Raw genomic sequence first — 12,432 nt, 5'->3', positions numbered from 1 at the left:
CAAGAAAAACTGCTCTGAATGTATGCAATATTGCTGACTACCCTCTGTTCACTGAACAAACTCTGAAAAGAGTGTACTGATGCTGCTGACCTGGAGGAAATGAATCTATCATTGTCTTAATAGCTTCAAAACGCTCATTGTAGAAACTAACAGCTTGAAGCCAAGGGCTCCATCATGTTAAGATAGGCTTAGGTGGCAAGCTTAGTGTGGTAGATGTCCTTTCTTCTTCTTCTTCTTCTTTTATGACCACATAGGATCACTTTAGTCAGTCCGTCGTTCAGGTCTCTTTGAAGGGATTGTTCGGGCTTTGCGGTCCTCCCAGTACTTCTTCAGACGCTCCGATCTTCGTGCCCTTTCCTCAGTTGAAAATGTGCGTGTTGTTGGTTTGTTTTGTGTAAGGGTAAAGCGGAGGTTTGTATTCTTGAGTTTTGTATTCAATTTTATCTTATTTTTGGTGTCTTCTGTTGTAAGGCCTATTTCCTTCAGATCCTCTCTTACTTCTCTGATCCATTTACATCCTGTTGTGGTATTTTTTGAGACGAGATTGTGTTGTACTAGTTGTTTCAGAAGTCTCGAGTCCTGCATCCTCATGATATGTCCAAAGAATCCTAGTCTCCTCTTACGCATAGTATCTGTAATGGGTTCTAGCTCTTTGTACACGACTTTGTTAGGTATTAACCGCCACTGTCCATCTTTCTGATATTTTTTGTTGATACAGGTTCTTCCAATCCTCCTTTCAATTTTCTGAAGTCTGTCAGTCTTTGATTGTTTATTCAGGTAAAAGAGTGTTTCTGCTGCATATGTAGCTTCCGGTTTTATAACTGTGTTGTAGTGTTTTATTTTTGTATTTATTGATAGACATTTCTTTTTGTAGATATCCCATGTTAATTTTTGTGCTTTAGCTAATCTATTTGTTCTTACTTGGATTGAGATTTTTTCATTTAAGTTATGTGTTATTACTTCTCCAAGATATTTAAACTGAGTTACTATTTTGATTTTATTACCATTTATGGTGACTTCTTTCAGCTGTGTTGGTTTTTGGGGCATAATTTCTGTTTTTTCAAATGATATTTTGAGGCCAATTTTATTTGCAATGTTTTGAAGTTCTGATATCTGGGTTTTTGCTTCTTTTATGTCCACTGCTAGTAATGCTAAATCGTCAGCGAAACCCAGGCAATTTGTTTTGATTTTTCGGCCAATCTTTATTTTGGGGGGACATTTTCTAAACCATTCCCTCATTACCATTTCTAGAGCACAGTTAAATAATAGTGGTGAGAGCCCATCTCCCTGCCGTAGTCCAGTTTTAATTTCAAATGTCCCTGATGTTTCACCCCTAAACTTCACTTTTGACTTGGTATTGGTGAGAGACAATTTTATCATGTTTATTAATTTGGGGTGTAGTCCAAGGTGTCTTAAAATTTTAAACAGAGATTCTCTATGGATGCAATCATAAGCTTTCTTGAAATCTACAAATGTTATCACCATATCTCTGTTTCTTCTCCTGTTATAGTCCATTATCAGCTTAAGACTCATGATCTGATCAGGACAGCTCCTCCAGGGTCTGAAACCTCCTTGATATTCTCCTAGTTCTTTCTCAAGTTGTAAACTTATCCTATTAAGGATGATTATTGAAAATATTTTGTATGTTATGTCTAGGAGAGAGATTCCCCTGTAGTTATTAGGGTCGGTTTTGTCCTTTATAATAATGAACTCTCATTAGGGCTTTCACAAATACATTTTTTTATACTATTAAATTATTTATTCATAAAATTGTTTCCCACTTCTTTAGTGACACATTGTAATGTGTAATACAAAACAAGTACTTAATCTGCATGTATGCCTTCAGGTCACAAAACTTTCAACCCATCGTTAACAAACCGTGCAAATGTTGCGTGGTTGGTTTGTTCCAGGATTCTCTAACAGATTAGGTGTGACTTGGAGGGGGATATGGTTTTGCAACAATAAGGTTGGCAATGTAGCATCCCAAGGCATCTGTTGTTTCATCTACTGCGATCCAGATATACGAGTTACGAATATCACTTTAAACAGATGTCCAAGTATCTGCGATCTAGATATAGGAGTTACGAATATCACTTTGAATAGATGTCCGAGTATATACTGGTATCACTCATCCACATAATTCTTTCGAGGCGTAGGCTTGTCTGGAATTGGCTCATTGCAATACTTTCCAAGAAATGAACCATATTCCAACGCCTGAAGTTAGTGCCACACAATGTTTGTGGCTTCCACTGCCTGACATATATCTTTAAAAAACACAGTTTTTGAACCTGACTGTCCCATTTAAGTTAAGAGTACCTCCTTAGAAGACATGCACAGTTTGTTTGCAATGCACTACGTAAATGTTGGTGAAGATGTGACTTCATGGAATACCCTATAGTTTTGTTACACACTTGGCACATTACAACTTTTCTGGCCATTGTAAAACATTCTTCAGTACCCTCACATGATCTTAGTTTTGATGCAAAATTAGATATAATTGGAGCCATTTTTAACAAGTCCAATTCACATACATTACCAAGCTAAACAGAACATCACTAATATACACTTGTCAGCCGACACAATTTAATTGGTCAGTAGAAAAATGAGGATGCAGCCTGGAAAGTCCATTTGCCATTTTCACCCCATTGCCTTGCCTCTGCCACAGTCTTTGCTTTCTCTTGTAGCCTACATTAAGAATTCCTAGAAAATACATTTATACTTACATGACACCCAACCTGAGCTCCTTACTAATAGCCTGTTCTCAATTTGTAACGAGGTTAAATGATGAATTCAATGCAAATGGCCATCCAGATTCTGAGAAAGGATTAGTGTTATCGCATGGACTTGAGGCACTCAACCTACTGCACATCACAGACAAAGGGTTGGAAATACTAATTTTAAAGGAACTATTCTCTTAAGCCAGCTTTGGCGATTGAAATATTTTCTATATGAAAGGATAATTTGCTAATTATTTTACTAGAGTCTGAAAAATAAAATGAAATGAAACAAATTTGTTTAACATTTTGTATAATTACCTAGATATGTACAAAAATGTTACATTCTTCACATAATATGTAAAATATGTAAAATGAAACTGAAGTAAAACCATATCAGAACCACAATTCATCAACATTTTTTATTTTCAGTTATCTAAAAGTAAAGGAGTAAAGAACTTGGGCCTTACATTTCATAAACAATGAGGACATGAAAATTATTTATGAGTAATTGATAGTTCTCAACAGCAAACCTTACCTGTTCGATCCAGATCTAAACAGAACAGCCCTTCCTCTGTTCCAATGACTAGGCGATCTGGATCTACAATGGCTCCAGACATGGCATTCTTAATCAAAGCTAAGGTATTGTCAAGTAACTCTTTTGCTCTGAAGACCTAGGAAATACAAGAAACAATAATAATATAACCATTCACATGGTGTAAAAGCAAGGCACTTATTAAAACTGGTGGCCAATACTATCTTTGATACTTACAGTCCTATTGGGCAAATTGTTCCTCTTGAGTATCCTGTGCAGTTCACTAAGAGCAACAACCCACTTTGTTTTTTCACTTTCTGTATCAGCCAACATAAGCGTATGATTCTTCAAGCCTGGAGGTTCCATGAGAGATGTTGTTATCTGGAACATTACAAGAAACCTTTAAATTCAAGGAATATTGAATATTGGTAGAGCAACCGACGCGAAATCGGGAGGTTGTGGGTTCGGATCCACTGGTGTCTGGATGGCCATTTTTGTTCTGTACTTAACATCTCTTCAACACGTACTACATGTATGTAACACGACCTAATACGTTGAAAGTCTGTTTCGATTTAAATTCAAGGTATTGAATCAAGGAATTCAAGGACTGAATTTTGGTGTCAGGTGCTCTTTACCTTAAATTCAATCTTATGGCAGAATTCTCTCAAATGCATAAGGAATGTCAATACAATCTTTTCTTTATTCTTTTGACTTTATTCAATACATTGGTTCCAAAATAAAAATATCTAACAAGAGATAAGATTCTAGGGTGAGGAGTCTCAGAGAAAGAAAGACTGGAAATCTTGGTAGCAGCAAGAATGATATATACACTGGCAGAAAAAAATATTCAAACACCAAGAAGGAGTTGTACTAGATTTATGAATGTTGGCAGGCATGTTCATACATCTGAAAGATGGCGATTCAAATCTCCCGCAAATAGCATTAGCGCGGCGCTTGTAGCGGCCTCATGACACTGCACATCAAGGTTAGCTTTAAATACGGGCTGTACTGCGCAAGAGTCTCAGTTACCTGTGAGATTGGACAGAGCGACTGTGAGTGGGGTCAAGAATGCCTTTACGACGACGAAGAGGCCCGTGTTAATAGCTCACTGCGGTTAAACAAGACTGTATAATAAGGCTGTGTGAAGGTGGATTTTCCTTCCGTTCTATTGCAGAACGAATTGGCAGGAATGTCTCCACTGTGCATGCGTGCTGGCAGTAGTAGTCACGAGAAGGTACACACGCAAGAAGACTGGGCTCCGGACATCCCCGTTGCACCAACGAGAGGGATGACCGCCGTATTCGGCGTACGGCCGTGGTGTAGCGGACTGCGTCTTCAGCAGCAATTCAAGCGGCAGTTGGCACCACAGTGACGCAACAAACTATTCAAAATTGGTTACTTGAAGGACAGCTCAGAGCCAGACACGTTGTGGCGTGCATTCCACTTACCCCAAACCACTGCTGTCTGCAACTTCAGTGGCGTCAAGTAGTGAGAGCTCATTGGAGGATGAAGTGGAGGTCCGTTGTGTTTTCTGATGAAAGCTGGTTCTGCGTTGGTGCCAGTGATGGCCGTGAGTTGGTTAGGAGAAGGCCAGGTGAGCGCCTACATTCCACCTGTCTGCGGCGTCAACACACTGGACCTACACCACAAATTCTGGTCTGCGGAGTGATTTCCTATGACAGCAGGAGCACTCACGTGGTTATCACATGCACCCTGACTGCAGATGTGTACGTCCGTCTGGTGATTCGACCTATTGTGCTGCCATTCATGAACAGAATTTCCAGGGGTGTTTTTCAACAGGATAATGCACACACTCATGCCGCAGTTATAACCCAATATGCTATGCAGAGGGTCGACATGTTGCCTTGGCCTGCTCGATCCCCCGATCTATACCCAATGGAGCACGTATGGGACATCATTGGCCGACAAATCCAGCGTCATTCACAACCGGCATTAATTTGGCCATTTAACTTTTTACAGTCTTCGGAGACGCCGAGGAGCTGGAATTTAGTCCCGGAAGAGTTCTTTTACGTGCCAGTAAATCTACCGACACGAGGTTGTTGTATTTGAGCACCTTCAAATACCACTGGACTGAGCCTGGATCGAACCTGCCAAGTTGGGGTTAGAAGGCCAGTGCCTTAACCGTCTGAGCCACTCAGCCCGGCAATTTGGCCATTTAAGATCAAAAAAAAAGTCTTAGTAATTCTCTCTCTGTACTTCATGGAGTATCAATAAGCCATACTCAGCTGTTAATTTAGCAAAATATGCATAGGAAATTTTTATACATTTAAGGTAAAATGTCAGATGATACTGTACCACGAGAGTACACTTGCCCCATTCATTCAAATGACGCTCCTTGAAAAACGCAATCTTCCCTATAATCTGGCAACAACTGGTGCAAGGTGTTGGGACTTTTCTTCACAGATGTCTCTACCAAAAAAAAAAAAAAGATGTTATGCTCTCTAGTGAAGAGGAACGATTAAGACTATAAAGTAATTTGTTATTTTAAGGTTTCCTAACCTGAGTTGATTTGTTTTTTTTTTTTCTTTGTGTATCACTGTTGTCAATACTTCAATCTCTTTCCACTAACTTCAAAATGAACAAATAAGAAATTTTGTATGTGTATTTTTCCACCAATCATCGTTTTCTTCTACTTATTTGATTATCCAATAAAAATTGGGGGTGTGTCGGGCCTTAGCCCAGATTTTTCTAGAACCTTCATCTCGGGTATAAAAGCTGGCAATTTTTCGAGTGACCTTGTCTTCTTGATCGTCCAGTTTACAGAGTGTGTTAATAGTCGAGGCGGCGGCGTTAAGCCCTTCATCGAGCAGTCCAGCGCAGTAAGGTAATGGCAGCCATTTAATAACTAGGTGGCAGCCTCTGAAAACTAGCTCGAGGGGAAGGGTTCCTGTCTTTAATTATGTAACCTTTAATTTCCAATCTTTAATAATGTAAAATTCATCTTCAAACTAGCCTAGAAACTTGGCTGAAATTTGGGAATATAGAGTGTGACACCCTCTTGAGTTCCCTATCAACTTGTTTTTGAGGTGACAATGTTCTGTAACCATTTTCTATCTGTAGCCTTGTAACTTAAACTTTCTCCTTCTAGTCACCTCAGTAGAATAGGATTAGCCACTGTAACTTTGGGCCAGAAGCCCAACTAGAGTTTTAATCTTGTGTGCAAATTTCAGCCTCTGCATCATTCTGATTTTGGGGGCCAGTAACTTTAACCTGTGTTGTTTTTTTCTTCCCACTAAGGCCCGGTAGAATGAGTATTTCGATACTCCTGTAAAACTTAGTCATTTCTGTTAAGTGGTTAAACTGTTGAGAGTTTAAAACAGAGAATTCTGTTTGTATTATAAAATATAGGTTGTGCCTCGAGAGACCTGGAAAATGTAAATTTCAGTGAGCAAAGATGCTCTGGTTGTTGAAGGTGGCCTTGATAAGGCAGTAATGGTATGTGGTTCGGAGCTCAGCCTCTTAGGCAATTCATAGAGCATAGATGCTCTTTCTTTTCTTGTAGATATTCTCTGTAAATGAAATGGGGAGATCCGTCTCCTTGACTATTGAGTGTTTGGAGCAATGGTGCTCTAGTAACATTTGTAAAATTTGGGAGCTTTAAGCTCAGATAATGAATTGGCAAATTTTGTTGATTTTCTGATTCCTCCTACCTTGTATTTAAACTACTGTACCTGAAATCTTGTTCCGTCGCTGAGCGACTTGTTCTGTTAATATTTTGCAATTGAAAAAAAGAGAGGAGAAAAGAAATATAGCTCATTTTAAAGCTTTTCATTAATCTTTTGATTGTAGTAGATGACCCATTCATGCCCGCACCTTCTTTCACCTCTGTCCACAACAGAATCTCCGTAACAGATACAATTACCAGATCATCAATAATATTCTTTACAAGTTAGAAAACACAAGATGATATTAAGAGTGATGCATACTAACAGCTTCTCCAAACGGTTAATATTTAAGGTTTCAAACCCAGTTAGAAAATATTCTGAGTTGATAGCAGAAAAGATACATAATGCTACACAATGTTTTCATTCCAAATGGTCTTGAATGAAATATAACAGAATTTCTAACTAAAAGGAGTTCTTTAATATGGTAATTAGCCAAGCTTTTTCTCTTCTTCTTCTTCTTCTTCTGATGCTGTATCCATACGAAGGTTGGCAATGAAATTCATTATGATTACAGTACTTGCTAAACAGTGGCTTGAAAGATTTCAATATTCACCCATATCAGCGGTGCAAGTCTTTAAGCCAGGAATTTCTCTGCCATCCACAGATCACAGTCCTTCAATTTTCTTCTCGCTGATGGGTTGGAGAAGCTCATATTGTTTGCTTCTCATGATGAGCACAATGTATCTAAGCTTTTGCTTCTTGATGGTTGTTAGAAGCTCTTCTTTATATTTCTTGAACAGGTCGAGGACTTCCTCATTGGTCTTCCCTTCTACCCAGGATATTCGAAGCATTCATCTGCACAAGTACATTTCAATCAACTTTTCCAGCAAAAGGGCTGAGTGTCCAGTCTTCAAAAACATACAGAAGGTCAGGGCAAAAATAGCATCGCAACATCCGTACTCGGAGCTGAAGGATGAGATTTCCACAGGTGAATAGAGACCTCATACTGTTGAACAAATTTCTGGCTTGCCCAATCCTGCATAAGATTTAATTTTTGGGATCGCAATGCACATTCACTATAGTCCCAAGATATTAGAATGATGACTGTAACCGTAACTTCACCGGCTACAACAAACACAGAAAAGGGCGGAAAGTAAGTTCAATTACACAGTACCTAAGACACTATACACACAAGAAAACAGCTGATGAACTATGCAGAACTCCGCCGATAACAACACTGGAAAATATCAGTAGGGGTAACTTGAGGATAAAAACCCAGGAACATGAAAGGAGCTGGGAAACCACCAAGGGCACGGAGATGGCTTAGGTTGCAGATTCCGGAAAATCAACTCTGATCCTTGATTTTCAAAATATATTATTTACCAAAATATTATTAAACAAAATAATAATGTTATTTGTTTTACATCTCACTAACTAATCTTTTATGTTTTTCGGAGACGCCGAGGTGCCGGAATTTAGTCCCGCAGCAGTTCTTTTACGTGCCAGTAAATCTACCGACACGAGGTTGACGTATTTGAGCACCTTCAAATACCACCACACTGAGCCAGGATCGAACCTGCCAAGTTGGGGTCAGAAGGCCAGCGCCTCAACCATCAGAGCCACTCAGCCCGGTCCAAAATATTATTTACAAAGGACTTTGCAAAAGAATTCCGAACAATTTCAGTCATACCGAACCAGTGAACTACAAATTACATGTTCCTTGAGACACACAAAGTGGACTTTCCTTGACAATAGCTTCTATAAGTTCAGAGAGTCCAGCAAATACCATACAGCTAATTATAACCCAAGTCGTACAATACAATTCAGAGTGAAGTTAAACGTACCTTTCAAAATATCTGAACAACATAATTGAACACATCAAGTGACACGGAACTACTAGAGGCAAAACCCCCACGGTAAATACATAAGACTACAATTTACATGTTTAGTGAAACACGGAAAGGGGAATGCCTCGGAAACAAACAAGCAAGCCCAGCTGAAAAGCTAAGGCATCCGAAATACTTGAGTGGCGAGTCTGGGTGAGGTTAGAGCAAACTCCTGTATGAAAAAGCTAGCGAACATTAAGTGAAATTTAAGGTGGAATAGAAATCGAGAGTGCTTACCCTGAAAGTGGCCCATCCCGGTAGCGAGACGACGTCAAAACTTCGGACAGTCAAGAGATAGAAGACGGACAGCCAGACAGACGACTGCTGCCTCGCTCTCTTTAAAAAGGGGACCCCGGCCTTTGAGTAGCCAATCAGAACGCAGGAGCCCGCCTTTCGCCACCCAGATTCACCAATCACAACTCCTACTTCAGTCGCGAACTTTAAATAATTTTCTCGAAAACGCACGACCGCGAATCTTCCATTTCCAGAACAGTCAGAACATACTTTCTAGAATACATAACTAACAAAGGCCAACACACCCTGTTCAAAAATTCAAGTTACAACTTTCTGGATAGTTCCAGTAAATATAGACATGAAATCTAGTTGTTACAAATATCATATGTTACCAAAATATTTACACTGTACAGGTTTGGTAGTTACATGGAATACAAATAAAATATTTTATCACCACACTTCAGATCATACAGTAAGTACTACTTAACAAGGTTTACAAATAAAATCTTCAATAAACACTTCCAATATATTCTACACCTGTGAATCTTCCTTCCCCCGAAAGTCGAGCCACGCTCGACCCTAAACATGATCTACTGGGGAGAAAGGCGATTAATTTAGAAAACGTTCTCACTATGGAATAGATACTAAAGACACATGACCCTAACAATCATGATTTTCTAGAAGTTGACTTTCTAACAATAAACCAAAACAAACTGTCACTACACCAAAGGTCCTTTCTGTAGCCTGGAGTTTACAGTTTACCTATAATTTTCAAAAATAAAGGTGTTCATGGATCCACCTATTCAATAAATACCACATAAATGTCCACATGGATAGTCACACTACACTTCAAAATGCCTTTTGAACCTTTTACAATTGCTTTGACTATTTCTACTCTGTCCATTTTTCAACACTCCAGAAAGTATAATCGTGTGAACTTTTGACATGCAGCTTGATACTGCAATTTTAGCCAAGGACATTCTAACAATTTGTATGTTTGGACAGACACCAACAATGATATCATCTTTTTATGTCTTGTAAGAGCAATCAGGATCCTGATTTTTCACCATACAGGTTTGAGTTTGAGGCTGATGATGCCCTTAATATGGGCGAAACATGTCCCTTAACATTTTATAATAATATTTAATTTCTAAAAAGATCTCTTTGAATTGAATAGGTGGATATAAAAAATAATAACACTGGTAACATACTTTGTATCTACTTTTTACCCGTCAGGATGGCTCGTGCTGTTCCTAATCCTTTCCATTTGAGGAAATCAGAACTAATCTACGAACTTAAAATCCAGCACCACCATCCTGTGGCAAAATGTCCCAATGGGGGCAGTCTGGCTAGACTGCGCCTCACCCGTCTGCTTATGTGGTTCAAGATATGACTAGGTTGGACTGCAACTTACCTATACTAGACTTAACTAAAGTTGGCGTCTGACAGGTAAGGTTGGAGGGAGGAGCACTACACATGCCATTTCACGATGTTGCCACATTCCAGCATTCCTTTCTACATACTCTTACCCCTCGCTTCCGGCTCACTTGTTCCCTCCTTCATTCTGACTGCTGTGATCTGTTGTAGACTACCTGGCCAGGCGGTGTCGACCCATTTGCGATCACTCTTATACAAACAAGCAGGTTCTTATCAGTGACAGTGACAGGTTTGGCAACTCCCAGCACGGCGAGCTGCCCTGAAGTTTTATCTCCATGGCAACCTCAGTCGCCCCACCCTGGTTTCCATGGCAACCACACAGCCGCTCCCTTTATCCCGCCTCGGCAGGCAGTAAACGGACCTCCCTCTAAGAAATGTCAGACGCCAACTCTTATTGTTAGCAGTATAGCTACCTGGTTTGGACTGAACTTGAATGGAGGCTGTTGGCAAATGGCCGTGTCGGCAGCCACATCATCAGCAAGAACCTGTGGCCTAGATGGGCAACTTCGATCCTATGATTGGTGTGGAAAGTGATGCAAGATCTACTTGTTCCGAAACTTTGCTAAGAAGGAGGCATTGGACGCTTTCTTACATGAAAGTGAAAAGGTTCTGAATTACTGACATTTGGTAGAAGGAATAAGTGTACATCCTTCCTGGGACAGAGTTAAAATGGTCAAAGCAATTTTGAATGTTGAAAATCCATTTTTGAAGTGTAGGATGATTATCACATTTGGACATTTATGTTGTGTTTATATGTAAACCTTCTCCAGGCTACTGTAAGGACCTCTGGTGTAGTGACAGGTTTTTTTTTAATTGTCAGAAGTTCAACTTGAAGATAATCATGGCTGTCAGTAAGGTGACTGTCGAACTTCCTGATAATTATAGTTGTGAATACCATTATCTGTGCTATGGTGTGCAAGTTTCCTGAAGTGATCACCATCCATCCTCCCCCTCCCCCCCACAGTAATCTTATGTCAATTTTTTTTTTTTGGGGGGGGGAGGAAGATTGATACATGAGTAGAATTTCTATGACCGGGCGAGTTGGCCGTGCGGTTAGGGGCGCGCGGCTGTGAGCTTGCAGCCGGGAGATAGTAGGTTCGAATCCCACTGTCGGCAGCCCTGAAGATGGTTTTCCGTGGTTTCCCATTTTCACACCAGGCAAAACTAGGGCTGTACCTTAATTAAGGCCACTCCTAGGCCCTTCCTATACCATCGTCGCAATAAGACCTATCTGTGTCGGTGCGACATAAAGCCACTAGCAAAAAAAAATAAATAAATATATATCTATGATGAGGAAAGTTGTTGTGGAGTGTTTTATTTGTATATCTTTTTAAAGAATGCTCAACTGTGTGATGTGGAATGTTGTAGAATGTAAAATATTTTATTCATATTCCATTTTGCTACCTAACCTGTATGGTGTAAAATATTTTTGTAATATGTTTTATTCTTTGTCCACTTTGTAACTACTAGATTGCAAATGATTTTTCTGAAATAGCTGGAACACCCAGGAAGGTTGTGACGCGGACTTTTAGAACAGGGTGTGTTGGCCTTTGTCAGTTGTGGATTCTAGAAATATGTCCTTACATATTCTGGAAAATGGAAGGTTCGCGATTTGTGTCTGTATATGTTCAAGAAGATTGTATAAACATTATGACCAGATAGAGAGTTGTGATTGGTGAATATGGGTGGCGAGAGGCAAACTCCTGCGTTCTGATGGGTCACTCCGTAGTCACTCCAAGGCCGAGTCTTCCCTTTTTAAAGGGAGCGAGGCAGCTTATTGTGGTCTGTCTTTGGTCTGCCTGTCGATCTCTCGTCTGCCCAAAGTTTGACATCGTCCGTGACTCCTCGCTCCCAGGATGGGCCACCTTGCGGTAAGCACTCGTGATTTCAATTCCACCTTAAGTTATAGGGCCTATTTAATGTTCGCTTGCATTTTCTTATAGGAGTTTGCCCTAACCCCACCCAGACTTGCCACTCCATTATGTTTCTCAGATGTTTTA

At 39.9% G+C, this 12,432-nt stretch overlaps 1 protein-coding gene across 8 annotated transcripts in view; it reads right to left on the bottom strand.

Annotated features, from left to right (window-relative positions):
- The window catches only part of gek (serine/threonine-protein kinase gek), a 736,940-nt gene that overhangs the window by 148,878 nt on the left and 575,630 nt on the right, over positions 1-12,432 (bottom strand). For all 8 annotated transcript variants that reach the window (XM_067151353.2, XM_067151356.2, XM_067151355.2 and 5 more), the window contains 2 exons: positions 3,487-3,630; positions 3,253-3,388 (listed from right to left, as the gene is read on the bottom strand). In XM_067151353.2, coding sequence (XP_067007454.2) covers positions 3,253-3,388; positions 3,487-3,630 — 280 coding nt within the window. The remainder of the gene's footprint in view (positions 1-3,252; positions 3,389-3,486; positions 3,631-12,432) is intronic.

This window comes from Anabrus simplex, chromosome 7 (genome assembly GCF_040414725.1).
Source record: "Anabrus simplex isolate iqAnaSimp1 chromosome 7, ASM4041472v1, whole genome shotgun sequence".
Taxonomy (NCBI): domain Eukaryota; kingdom Metazoa; phylum Arthropoda; class Insecta; order Orthoptera; family Tettigoniidae; genus Anabrus; species Anabrus simplex.
Note: the sequence above shows the minus strand (reverse complement) of the source record. Positions and strands in the feature narration are given on the sequence as shown.